Source organism: Hippopotamus amphibius, chromosome 16 (genome assembly GCF_030028045.1).
Source record: "Hippopotamus amphibius kiboko isolate mHipAmp2 chromosome 16, mHipAmp2.hap2, whole genome shotgun sequence".
Taxonomy (NCBI): domain Eukaryota; kingdom Metazoa; phylum Chordata; class Mammalia; order Artiodactyla; family Hippopotamidae; genus Hippopotamus; species Hippopotamus amphibius.
Window position 1 is genome coordinate 50219527 of NC_080201.1, and position 12724 is coordinate 50232250.

Sequence of the window (12724 nt, forward strand, 5' to 3'; positions counted from 1 at the left end):
CCTACCCAGCAGCGTCTCCACCTCTGAACTGAGCAACTCAGAGTCATCCTGAGGGGTCCCCAGGGGAGGCCGGACTCCAGGGAGGGCCTGACTGGGATGACAGGCTACCTGAGCGTCTTTTGGGCCTCCCGCCGGCTCCTGATCTTCCTCCCTTCCTCCCTTTCTTACCACAGATGGGACAGACAAAACCTCCACCATCTGACGGGACCCACAGCCCAGCGCACCCATAGGCTCCCCGGGCGGCGGGGGGGGGCCAACCCCCAACGGGCTTCTCCGCGACAGCGAGAGGGTGGGCTGGCTCAGCTATACATTCTAATATTTTTCTACTCTCTCACCCTTTTAACTTTTGTTTAACATTGGCACATGCCTTGCTCACTCCCAGGCCCGTCGAGGGATCTCTGCTGAGGCCCAGGGAGGTAGGGGGCAGCCAGGATAAAGAGGGCAGGGACTGGCCAGCCTGCCTGCCCACCTTCCTTCCTTCATCCCCCACCTGGCCCCGTCCCACCCCTGCCTCCTCCAGACTGCTGGCCACCTGCCCCTCCCAAGGAAACAGTCTCCCCCAGAGACTCATTGACCCACTGTCTTGTGGGGCCTGCTCAGAACCATCTGACATTTGGGGAGAGATGAGTGGGGTAGATAATCTCCTGAATGTTATTTGAGAGGAGCTGAGGAGATAAAGGCGGGTGAGGAGAGGAACGTGTCTGTCTTTCCTCTCTCTCTCTTTCTCTCTCTCCCCTCCTCCCTCTCTTTCCCTCTCTCCCCCCGCCCTTCTCTCCCTGGCTCCCATACCTCCTTACCCCTTTCTTCTCCTTCCCCATTCCCATCATTCCCCTTCCCCAAGGACAGGAGCCACCCTCCTCTCACTCACCTCCTTTTGCCCTGTTTATCAGAGGTTCTCTGCAATTAATTTCTTAGGCCTATTTAAGATACATATTTATATAGTTCTTAACGGTTTTTCTCTCTGATCATTCCCTCTCATTTTTAGAATCCCCAGGCCTCTCTCTGAGCCAAGTGGCAGGGGGAGCCTGAATTTTACGAGGGGAGAGGGCAGAGCCCCCTCCTCCAGACCCCCTAGCCCTTCCCCACTTCCCCCCAGCCCTGGTTCCCCAGATGCAGAGGTTGAAGGCCGGGAGCCAGGGCAGCCAGTGAGGTCAGGAAGTCTGTTGCCTTAATGTCTCCTTCCCCCACCAACACAAATCCTTCTCCACTCCCAGGTCTGGTTGCTGAAAGACTTGGGGGTAAGGAATAAGGGAAAGGGGATGGTTTTTGGTTTCTTTCCCTACCCCATCCCCTTTTTTTTCACCCTTACCCCACCCCCACCCCCATTCTGTCATGACCTCACTTAAGTGGAACACTATATCATAACCCAGAGATTCGTCCCAGCCCCAGACATACAGACCCTCTGGTCCCTGTTCCTACTGAGGGATTGTGTTGGGGCTTAGGTGGAGGGGAGGGGGTTTTGGGGGTTCAGGCTGTGGGGAAGCCAGGGTCCCCTATTCCAACCCCCTGTCCCCCTCAACTCACTCCCCCTCACTGGGACATTCTCAAGCTTTTCACACCGAAAAGGAAAAAATGTTATTTTTAGATACATTTTATGAATAACTTTTGTTATGAATATGGCTGGTAACCATTGTGTATGTTATTAAAGATACAAAATGTTGGGAAAAAACAAAAAACCAAAAAAAAAAAATTTTAAAACCACCGCCCTCCCTGCACTCACCCATTCCCCAGATCTTCTTCCCTCTGCCCTCCTGGTCTGGACCTCCCTCAACTCTGAGCCCAGGGAGGGGGAGGAAGCCAGGGGGTGGGGTGGCCCTGGGGACCTGTTCTAGGTCCCCACCTCCTCTCCCAGTGCCGGGCTGGGTGGGGTGTCAGGTTTATTTATGTACCTCTTGCACACTCATCAACCTATGCAAGTCCCCCACCCCGGCCCCTCCATGTTTCTGTGCCTTTGCTCATTCCCCTCCAACTCCCAGGGCTTCTCCAATCCTCCTCCTAGCCCGGGGAAGTGGGATGGACAGGGGCCACCTCGTTTTGGAATCAGCAGGGTGTCCCTCTTAGAGACCCTCACCTCCTCCCAGCCAGTCCTGTCTTGTTCACTACCCATCAGGGTGAGCTGGGTCTGCCTGGCACTGGGAGGTGGTGAGGGACACCCCCACACATAGTGGGAGGCAAGAGCTGCCCCCCCTCCCCCACCTGTCAGCAGAGTGTGCAGGACGCAGGCGGCCCCACTCTGATAGGCAGGACCCTGACCCACTCCCACCCCTCCCCAGCCCCTGCTCCTCCACCATGATTTCACCCTCCCTTCTATTCCCAGCCCCACTGGCAGAATCAGCTTTGAGTAACTGTACAGTTTTTCTCGCTGTTGGAGAAGACTTATTTGTTGGAGTTTCACTTGTTTAATGGTCTGGGCTTATTTTGGAAAAAAAAAAAAAAAAAAAAAACCACCAAAAAGGATTCTGACCTTTGTTATGCTACATTTTATGAAAAACCTAGTGACCCTGCCTTTGTGGCCTTTGCTTCTTTCTGTGCCTTAAGCACCTGTGGGGGGGTGGGGAGGGTAGGAGAATGAGACTATGGTGCCTGGGACGGGAAGTAAAGAGAAGCTGGCTTTATTAACAGCAAAGTTTGGAGGAGGAGAGGGAAACAAAGCAAAAGGCTCATAAAGAGACCACTCAAAAAGTGCCTTCCTGCGCGAAATAACTACCTGCGCCAGCCCTGAAGGCTCTGGGACTCAGTCGCTGTCACTTTCCGCTTCACTGGAATCAGAAGCTGCGGCTTCACTGCCATCTTCCTGAGCAGAATGCTCGCTGCCACTGGGGAAGGGACTGGCGCTCCGGCTCCGCTGGCCACCCCCATCGCTGCCACTGTCTGAATCATTGTCACTGCCACGGGCCCGTCCTCTGTCTTCATCATCAGAGTCAGCGTCGTCCTCTGAATCAGCATCACTGCCAAAGATCTCCTCTTTGTCCCTGGCGGCCCGGGCCTCATCCTCACTGCTTTCATCCTCACCGCTGCCACTCTTGTCACTTGCCTCGTCCCTGTCACCCTCCTCCCGTTCACTCTCGCTGCCTGAGTGTTCATCCTCGCTGCCTTCCTTCTCACTGCTGCTGCCCTTCTCTCGTTCCTCATCTGCAAGGGAGCAAGAAGTGAGACCCAATTCCCCACCCTCCCAGGGCTCCCGGAGTTTGGCCTGTGCAGTTTTACCTGAGCCCCCAGCTTCTTTCTCTTCCATCTCCATTTCTTCCTCCTCCTCCTCCTCGGGTTCGTGGTTCTCCAGCTGGGCCTTCCGTGCCTCCTGGAAACAGCAGGGTTGAGGGGAATCTGGTTCCTGTCCCACTCCTCACCAACTACCACCCTCCCCATGTGCCCTGGAGCAGTGGTGCTTGTTACCTGGGCTTCTAATTCTTTCTCATTCATGTCCCGGTGTTTGACCACGAGCAGGGCATTGGTACCCGACTGAACTCCAGCCTTGGCTCGGCGCTTACTCAAGCGGACCCTGCAGTGGTGGAGTTGGGGGAAGGGTACGTGAGATTCAGTTAAAAACCCCTGTGGGGAATCTGGTCTAATATGGTTCTTACCCATCCTTACTCATCTGTGCTTAGCCCAGAACAGAGCAGAATAAACACAGACTGAATAAGGGAGACTAGACTTGGGGGTAGGGGAGAGGTGGGATGATAGCTCCCAACATGTGTTTGGTTGCCCTGTACTTCATATATGTGTATATGTATGCCGTGTACATATACACATAAATATATAAAGAAATAGACTTTAATGTGTATTACATACCCTCATAAAAACAAAATCTGGATTTTCTGGCTTTTGGAAAATAAGATTCTGTGACCCCACTGGGCCTTCGTTGTGCCCTCCCCCACGCCCCGCCCCCCCCCCCCCCCCCCCCCAGCATAGGAGCAGTGGGTTGCTGTTCAGGGTCACAGTGCTCCTTGGAAATTGCCAAGAGCTCCAGGTCTCCCAGACCCCAACAGCCCACTGTGCCTTTTACATTTTTTGCCTGGCTTAATGGGATCAGAATTTGTGATCTCTGCTTTGAAAAAAAAACTCAAGGTCACACTTTCCCAACCTTTACACAGAAGGTCCCAGCACAGCAGTAAACTTGTAACCATCGGGGAAGTTTGGGGGGTCATGTTTTTTGAACTGGGGTATCTAGTGTTTCATTTAAAATATTCATGCTAATTTTACGTATTACTCCATACTTTGGCTATGTTTACTTTTACACGAAGTCTCTTATTAATATCAGGAAACTTGGTGGTCCTACCCTACACGAAAGCTCTACATATGTCCAGTGTTAGGTAAAGATTTTCTTTCTGGGTCCTTGTGTTAGAACTAGGTCCAGCCTGTATGCATGAACAGGCTTCTGCTCTTACAAATGCACATGGCAAATCTTTAGGTACAAATGATCTCCAAGGTGGCTCTTGCATACTCCAGGGTCCTGATTCTGAAGTACAAGGCCCAGGCTACTCTGAGTGAGGTAGGACTGTGCTGAGTACCTGGTCTCCAATTCATTGTAGTAAACCCCATCACCCTCTCGGAAGATGAAGAAGTAGTTTTCCTCATAGCCCTTGCTAGCCTTGTTCTTCACATTCCAGTTGTACTCCCGAGCAATCTTGTAGTCATACCTGAGGATGAAGGGGACAGGGTCAGCCCCATTTCTTCCCTAGAAGGGAGAAAAGGAGACACACTTCTCAATACCCAAAACCTAACCCCAACCCACGTACACGTCATCTGGTGCATAATCCATCTCCTCTTCCTGGTCCCGTTTTCGTTTCTTCAGTGTTTCTTCTACAGGCAGGAAATAGGCCACAAATTGGTTCCCTTCTTCATCCATCATGCCCCTGGTTGGGGGAAAAGGAGGAGTGATTAAGACTGAGTAAGGAGAAAGGGGCAATAAGAAGCAGGCCAAGGTGGACAGTAGGGCCACTTACCTGATCATGGCCTGAGACATCATCTCCAGTGCAGCTGCACCACTTGTGTCCTTGGGGGCGGGGTCTGAATCAAAGATTACCTGAGCGCAAGGGTTGATCCACATCTGGAGAATGAAGGGCACTGGGGTTAGACTGGGACAGGCAGAGATGGCAGGCTATCCCTCTCTGCCTCCTGTCCTGGATCTGACCTTAAAATCTGGAAAGACAGGCATGACCTCCACTGGTGTCACTCGGGGCTTGCTGTAATGCTGGGAGATCTGGCAGAGGCAAAAACAAGGTGAGAAGAAATACAAAGTGTTCTGGAGCCACACCTTTGTCTGCCTTCCCTCCCATCCCAGTCCCTCAGTTACAGATTTCTGGGCATCCTCGAAAGTCTTCTCAATAGCTGTGATCTGGCTATCCCTGTCTTTGTATATTTCTTCCTCAGTGAATTGCTGCTTCACAGAAACCCCAATCCTAGGGAGAAAGAGACAGGCCTTTAGAGGTCACTGGACACACCTGAAATCTCTGCCTTCCCTCCCTGCCCACCACAACTTACTTGACCTCAGGCTTCTCATTGGAAATGCCATAGCGATTGAACTCAGTGGAGATGTACTCTGTCTTCCGCATCCATGGCACCACCTTCGCATGCTGCTGGGATCTAGGGTGGGAGAATCATGTACCTCAAGACCCCACTGCCTTCCTCCCATCAGAGCCAGTCCTGAGTCCCCACTCAGCACCCCCTCACCTCTTGGAGCTGGTTGGGGCCTGAATCTCCTCCTCCAAAAGCTTCTCATCAGCTGGATCTAGGAGTACTAGAAGAGAGCAAGGTGAGAGGAGGACTATGAGGGAGGCCCAGAGCTGGTCCTCACTGGCCTATAGCAGGCCCTCCCTGTCTCTCAACACACCATTGGGGTCGATGCGGTAGGTATCAGGGTTGATGAGGTCAATGGTAACTCCCAGGTCTGGCTCAGTCAGGAGATCATGTTTGTGCTGTTTTTCCAAGGAAGTTGCCTTGTACTGGACAAACCTGGGTGGGGAAACATGCCCATTATGTTTCCTGATTTCAGCCTTATCCCTCACATCCCTGCTTCCAAGGGGCTAATCTGCTCCAGGGAGGAACTCAGAACGAAATGTCCCCCATGTTGGAGTCAGAAAGCTAGCAGTTCTGCAGTGGGAAGAGACTTGGATACTGCCTGCTTCTTTACTTAACAAATATTTATGGGGCACCTACTATTTTGCGATAGCTACTGTCCTGTGCCCTGAACAGTCAACAAGAGAAGCAGCCCTTGCCCTCAAGGAATTTATATTCTAAGTGAGGTGTTTCCCTAACCCCCATTCTCAGTCTCACCTGTTCTGGTCGAAGGGATAGGTGATGAACTTGGGGTCGAAGGGGATGTCAGGGAGGCTATTGCAGTACTTGACTCGGCAAACCACTCCAGACCTAGGAACACAGTGGCTCAAAACCCGGCCCCTGCTGGCCCACCTCTGTTCCCAGTCCCCACTGACCCACCTGTCCTGGGAAAACACAATGGAGCTCACCTCTCAGGCAGAGTCCGGTGAGAATTGGGCCTGGTGGGTAAAAGAGAGACACTGACAAAAGATGGAAAGAACGGGATGGGCAGGAGAGCGAAGAAGCCTCTTCCAAGCTCTTAAAAGGGAAGAATAGAGTGACAAACGCTAATTCCTCTTGGTAGGAGTGCCCCAAGTGCTTTAATGGCGAGAGTCAAGTATTCCTTTCAGAGACAATGTCCCTAAATGCTTTAATGAATGAAGCCAAGTGCTCAATCCCTTTTGAAGAGGTCTTCAAGTGCTTTAATAAAGAGTCACATACTCAGTTGTCTGGGGGGAAAGGATCTCCAAATGCTTGACTGGAAGAATACAAACTCAATCCCTTCTGGGTAAAGTCCCCAAGAGCTTAACTCCAGAACTTCACAGCAAGGAAGGAGCGGGGCAGCACCCCGTCCGGGACCCGCCCCGGTGAGCGGATGAGCGCTCCGCGACCTCTCGGGCAGACCTAGAGGGCTGGTGAGGTTGCAAGCTGACAACTGCGCCCGACCCTCCCACCTCGCTGATGCCTACCCAGACCTAAAGAAAAGCGGTACAGCCAGGCGGCGTAGTGTCTACCTGTGGCCATCCTCGCGCTGGGCCTGGGTCTGGATAGTGGGCGCCATGGCGACGAGGCGAAGGCAATCTTGACGAGACGCTTACAGAGCCACGGTAAAAGGCGTGCCGATTTCGGCGGACGCCCACTCCGAGGCAGGGCTCGTCTTGGCACCGCTCTCCTCAAAGATAGGGTCGGAGTGAGCTGGGCTGGTGAGAAGAGTTCCAGTAAGACTGGAGTACTACAGAGTACTGAGGTAAACGCGCAAACAACGCTAGGAACTGACTCACAGCACAGGCTCCACCAACTGCCGCCAAGACTCTGAGGCCCGCAGGTCGCCTCAAGCCGCGAGGCCTTCTGGGAAATAGAGTCTGATTGGATTCACACCTGGATTGGAGAGTGGATTGGGCAAAGGGCGGAGTCAAGCAGGAAGAGCCTCTTATGATTGGTGGATCTGTATCTCGGTCTAGACGTCGGATTTGAGAGTCAAGAGTTGGAGGGGGGTTCTTTTCTCCCATTGGTTAAATTGCCTGGGGGCGGAGCTAACCAGCAAACCGGGCCTAGAGACGAAGACGCTAAAAAGAAACCCGGAAGACGCACTTGTGACGCACTTCCGGCGCGCGAAGCGAGAAAGATGGCTGCAGCCCAGCAGCAGGCTTCAGCGGCTTCTTCTGCTGCTAGTGTGTCGGGTCCGGGTTCAGCCGGTGGCTCGGGTCCCCAGCAGCAGCCACAACCACCAGCACAGCTTGTGGGACCTGCCCAGAGTGGGCTTTTGCAGCAACAGCAACAGGACTTCGATCCTGTGCAGCGCTATAAGATGCTCATCCCGCAGCTGAAGGAAAGTCTGCAGGTGATTGGTCGGGAGATTTGGCTCTCTGACATCACGGGGTTGGGCGGTGGGACTGTTTAGTCTGGGAGAGAGCAAAAGGAGCGTTAGGCAGGGAAGAGGAATGAGACTTGGGCTTTTTCGTGAGGCCAGAGCGAAGCTTTGTGGATTGACAGTGTGAGGTGGAATCAGGGCGAATCTTGAACTTGAGATTGACCGGAATTCGAGTGGGAGGGAATTTAAAGGAGAAACCTAGCTCTGGTCGCTAAACCCTGAGGAAAGGACTGGCCTGTACAGAGACTGACCGTGACTGGCGGGTGAGAGAGGACTCTAAGGTATGTTCGGGAGGTTATTGGTGAGAATCCCAGGTGAGAGCAGGCCTCTGGGAAAATACAGGTGGTTATTGCTATAGAGGAATGGAAGCTGGAGTGACAGGAGGGGAAGTGCCAGGTGAAGAGGAGGCCAGAGATTGGGTGTGTCTTAAGGAAGAGTGTAGATCTACCAAAAGTGTCCTCTTCTGTTTCTCCATCTCCAGAACTTTTTTTTTGTTTTTTTTCTTTAAACTAGACCTTGATGAAGGTTGCAGCCCAGAACTTGATTCAGAACACTAACATTGATAACGGACAGTGAGTACTCCCCTTTCTCCGGGATGTCCTATCTCCATCCTAGTCTTAGAAATTTACCCCCCTTGCATGGCACCCACCCCCCTCTTATTTTCAAGCCTGGTTCCCTAGCGCTTGACCTTACCCTTTTTGCCCCTTTCTACTATTAACTGTCCCCTAGGCCCTGCCTTGGGTCTCCTGGGCCTATACCTGGTTTTCTGATGGATACTTGGTTCCATCAGTCACTTAGTCTCAGAGATTGGAAATCCATTCCCCACCTTCTTCTCCTGGACTGTAGAAAGAGCAGCGATGGACCCATACAGCGCTTTGACAAGTGTCTGGAGGAGTTCTATGCACTCTGTGACCAGCTAGAGCTCTGCCTGGTAAGGGGCCTCCTAGCCACCGGGTGACCACCATCCTGCCTCAGTTCCTGGTGCTTCAGGAACCTTCATTCAGTCAATCAATACATGCTCACTGAGCACCTCCTGTGGCCCAGACCTGTGCTGTTGCTGCAGCGGATGCTAGGAACACAATATTGCCCAATCCTTGCCCTCACAGAGCTTCCAGTTCAGTGGGGTGACAAAAGTATCCTCAAACAATGGCAGCTCAGAGTAGTCAATGCTCTGACAGGAGAAGCTCAGGCCATTGAGAGCTATGAATGGGGAAGCAGAGGCAGAAGGCTCAGGGCTGGGATTGGGGAGCACAGGCAGAGGGGGCAGGATTAAAATGAGGGAAGCTCAGGGGGCTGTGGAAGTCCAGAGAAGGCACCTAACCCTGCCTAGGGTGAGTCTAGGGAGGAAGTGGCTCAGGGTGGACTACTAGTGGAGAGCACATCTGAGCTGAGGCTGGAACAAAAATGGAAGGAGGACAGGAGTTGAGAGGAGGGCAAATGGCTCAGAGCACAGCCTCCAGAATCAGATGGAACATCAATCTCTACTTCTGAGCCTTGGGTTCCTCCTTTGGAAAATGGATTTTTGTGAAGGACTCAGCAAGATCTTGCATATAAAGCACTTAACATGGTACTGGACACATGGCAAATGTTTCCTGTAGTATTGTTACTGTCATCATTATTTTGAACTGGATTTTGAAGAAAAAGCTTGAGGAGTCTCATAGTGGTAGAAAGGTGTTCCAACCAGAAGGAACAGCTTCTGCTTTAAGTTCCCTTTAGGAATGTCACGAAATTCAGTCTGGCTGAGGTATGGTAGGCATTGGAGCTTGTTAGATTTTGAATATAGCCTGGAGGGTGCTGGGGAGCCATGCAGGGTTTCAAGCAGGGAAGGACATGGACCCATTTGCTTTTTTAGGAATATGCCTCTGGCTGCCAAATGAGAGATGGGTTCAAGGGGCTGAGAGCACAGGCTGGGAGCCCATGGTAGGATTCAAGACAGCTAGGTTCCACCAGGGCAGGGTCCTGAGGAAATGGGGAAGGGCAGATGGGAGAGATACTCAGAAGGCTTTGTACACAGGGCCATTGAGACTGATGGGCTGTAGGAGGTGTCTCCAGGATGAGGCCGGGGGTTCTAGTTGGAATGGTAAGGCCATCCCTGAGACAGGGACCCAGGAAGGGGAGTGGTTTGGGGGGCAGACTATGGGAGCTCTGGAATTTTAGAGGAGGCTGGGCGCACACAAGTGGCGTCATCAGTGCAGAGGTCAGAACAGTGGTGTATGTGGGTGCGACAGCCCCTAGAGGGCCTGAGCATGAAGGGGAGACAGGATCCAGAAATTGCCACATTTAAGGCTTACGTAGATTAAGAAGCACCTAGAAGGACCAACCAGAGAAGTAGGAGGAAAACCAGGAGGAGCAGGTGCTGCCAGAGAAGCTAGTGCCAATGCCAAGCCTAGGGTTAGGACAGTCACAATAACAGTAGTCGACATTCATCAGCTAACACTTAAGTAACTTGCCAGGACCTGTGTCTGTGTCTCTCACACTGCTCTCACCATTCTCACCTTATGAGGTAGTAGAAGTAGTCATTAAACCCATTTTCCAAAGGAGGAAACAGGCTCAGAGAGAAGCAGTCGCGTGCCTGAGGTCACCCAGCAAGTGAGTGGCAGGGCCAGGCTCCGACCCCAAGACCCCAGAATTCCAGAGGCAGAAAAGGGCTACCCCAGGCTGGCCCCTAGGATGGGGTTGGCAGTACCTAGAGTGAGGCTGACGCCGCACCTTGCCTGCCTGTCCACAGCGCCTGGCACATGAGTGCCTGGCACAGAGTTGCGACAGTGCCAAGCACTCTCCGACACTAGTGCCCACAGCCACCAAGCCTGATGCCGTCCAGCCTGACAGCCTACCCTACCCACAATACCTGGCGGTCATCAAAGCCCAGATTGCCTGTGCCAAGGACATTCACACTGCCCTGCTGGACTGCGCCAACAAGGTCACAGGCAAGACGCCTGCACCACCTACGGGCCCTGGGGGCACCCTGTGAGCTGGCAGGGCTGGGAGTGGGGCTGGCTGTGGGGGAAGGGGACGGAGGGAATGAAGAGCAGCCTCAAAGCAGCTTTGTCTCTGAGATTTCTTCCTGACTGAGCTCTGCGGCCGGTGCCAGCAGGGGGCAGCAGAGGCCACAGGGAGCGTGAAGGGCGGGGCCTTGCCTCTGCCGGCTGCCTGCTCTCCTCCCTGGCTGAGGGTGGACTTTGGGTTGTGCCTGTTGGTGACCTCTTCCAGGGGCTCTCCCCCAACCTGGCCTGGTTGTGGAGCCCTCACTGGGCCCCTCTCCCTCAGTCCTTCCTTGATTCTGTTACAGTTTTGGGGAGGTTTCTGTGTCTGCTCCTTTTCCTAACTGTTCCTCTGAGGGTCTTGTGTCATTTGATCTTTTTGTCCCTGGCTCCCTGTGTCTATCTCTCTGCCAGTACCCCTTTGCTGTCTTCTGCCCCCAGCTCCTAACTGGGACTCTGTGTCTATGCAGGGGGCCGGAATGGAAGCCAGAACCCCTGGGTTACCTGGGGCTAGAAGAAACTTCATTTCCAGGGGCCATGGCCACACCCAGGGACCCCCAGCACCTCCAGCACCTCCCATGTCAGCTCAGCCTGCAGTCTGCTTGACCCAGGAAAGGGGAAGTGGAGGGGTCTAGGCCCTGACCTCAGCACGCCCAATGGGGGAGCAGCCCAGCCCCCCCCCCCCAGTACCCAGGGCCTGCGTCAGCAGCACCCACGTGAGGGGCATTGTGCAATCCGCAGTGAAGCCTGGCCCAGCTGGATGCCTGGGTCCCTGTATTTTTAGCCCCAAAGGAGAAGTGAAAAGGCCCTAGCAGGGGTGAATCATCAGTCCTGGGGAAGAACCCAGGCGCCTGGGCCCCAGCTCCAGCTCCGGGAAGCAGACCTTGGGGAGGGGGCTTCAGGAAGGGAGTGCCCCACCAGGCTCCCCACTCCCCGAGAGTGAGCTGCAGGGAGCTCGGCAGTGGCCTTCAGGCCTGGGCAAGTGTAGGGCGGAGCTACCAGCCCAGGCCCAGCTGGTAGGGTGTGAACAGCTCAAGTGACTCAGCCTGGTTGGGGGACTGCCCCACCCAAAACCTGTACCTTGCTTCCCATGGCACTGCCCAGAGGCCTCCTGTCCTGGGCCCCACATCTGTGAGGAAAACCCGGGACCATGGAGACCTGCGATTCACCCAGAGCCCAAGTCCCCATGTTGGAATCCTGGGAAATGGCCAGGGGTGTGTGTGTGTGTGTGTGTGTGTGTGTGTGTGTGTACACAAACATCCCAGAAGTTCCTTCCCTTTCTCCCTGACCTTCCTTGAAGTGTCAGGCACATAAGGCAAGCTCTAGGCAGGGCAGCAGAACTCTTGGACAGTTGCTGAAGCTGAGGTCCACAGGTAGAATTTCTTCTAAAGGAAGCCACAGCTCTGCCCATTTATCTGACTGAATCAGCCCCCACCCCGTGTGACTCCCCAGATCTTCTAGGATAATGTACTCAAAGTCTACTTATTATAGACTTTAATCACATCTACAAAATACCTTCACAACATCATCTAGATTAGTGTTTGATTAAATACCTGCAGACTATAGCCTAGCCAAGTTGACACACAAAACTGACCATCAGAACCTTGTCCTTGTCAATTTGGCACCCATACACATCTCCTCAACCATACTTAATTTCCAAGTAAATATAAGAACAAAGTCATTTTTCCACCTAACATGATGCAATTATCTACATACAGCACTCTTTCCCCAGAAGAGCCCACTGGCTTCCAGCCAGGGGTCAGACACCATGTACTGGTAGAGATGTGTCAGTCCACAGGCCCACACACTCAGAATGAGGTACAACTGGCCCTGTGAA

General features: G+C 53.3%; 3 protein-coding genes across 8 annotated transcripts in view; 2 read left to right on the forward strand and 1 right to left on the reverse strand.

Annotated features, from left to right (window-relative positions):
• The window catches only part of SAMD4B (sterile alpha motif domain containing 4B), a 37743-nt gene extending 35235 nt beyond the window's left edge, over positions 1-2508 (forward strand). For 4 of the 5 annotated variants that reach the window (XM_057713228.1, XM_057713230.1, XM_057713232.1 and 1 more), the window contains one exon: positions 174-2508. In XM_057713228.1, the coding sequence (XP_057569211.1) occupies positions 174-202 (29 nt within the window). In that variant the 3' untranslated portion in view covers positions 203-2508. The remainder of the gene's footprint in view (positions 1-173) is intronic. The other variant, XM_057713233.1, reaches the window with a different exon arrangement.
• A 79-nt stretch (positions 2509-2587) lies between these two features.
• On the reverse strand, positions 2588-7188 carry PAF1 (PAF1 homolog, Paf1/RNA polymerase II complex component). Of its 2 annotated transcripts, XM_057713235.1 has the most exons (14): positions 7050-7188; positions 6465-6494; positions 6274-6366; positions 5831-5952; positions 5671-5737; positions 5482-5583; positions 5294-5399; positions 5132-5200; positions 4944-5047; positions 4737-4853; positions 4509-4637; positions 3394-3499; positions 3208-3298; positions 2588-3132 (listed from the first exon to the last, which is right to left on the reverse strand). In XM_057713235.1, the coding sequence occupies exons 1-14, from the start codon at positions 7094-7096 to the stop codon at positions 2735-2737; spliced, it is 1581 nt and encodes a 526-aa protein (XP_057569218.1). In that variant the 5' UTR covers positions 7097-7188; the 3' UTR covers positions 2588-2734. The 2 variants fall into 2 exon arrangements, with proteins under 2 accessions (XP_057569218.1, XP_057569217.1); XM_057713234.1 differs by having other exon boundaries at positions 5132-5399.
• Positions 7189-7517: 329 nt separating this feature from the next.
• Positions 7518-10948, forward strand: MED29 (mediator complex subunit 29). Its single transcript, XM_057713237.1, has 4 exons — positions 7518-7876; positions 8420-8478; positions 8753-8837; positions 10635-10948. Exons 1-4 carry the CDS (start codon positions 7661-7663, stop codon positions 10875-10877), a joined length of 603 nt encoding a protein of 200 aa, XP_057569220.1. The 5' UTR covers positions 7518-7660; the 3' UTR covers positions 10878-10948.
• The last annotated feature ends 1776 nt before the right edge of the window (positions 10949-12724 follow it).

Coding starts and splice junctions, on each gene's coding strand:
- MED29 (XM_057713237.1), top strand. CDS start 7,661: ATGGCTGCAGCCCAGCAGCAGGCTTCAGCGGCTTCTTCTGCTGCTAGT. Junction 7,877..8,419: donor AGCTGAAGGAAAGTCTGCAG/GTGATTGGTCGG, acceptor TCTTTAAACTAG/ACCTTGATGAAGGTTGCAGC. Junction 8,479..8,752: donor ACTAACATTGATAACGGACA/GTGAGTACTCCC, acceptor CCTGGACTGTAG/AAAGAGCAGCGATGGACCCA.
- PAF1 (XM_057713234.1), bottom strand. CDS start 7,096: ATGGCGCCCACTATCCAGACCCAGGCCCAGCGCGAGGATGGCCACAG. Junction 5,048..5,131: donor CTGTCTTTCCAGATTTTAAG/GTCAGATCCAGG, acceptor TTCATTCTCCAG/ATGTGGATCAACCCTTGCGC. Junction 4,638..4,736: donor GATTATGCACCAGATGACGT/GTACGTGGGTTG, acceptor CTTCATCCTCAG/GTATGACTACAAGATTGCTC.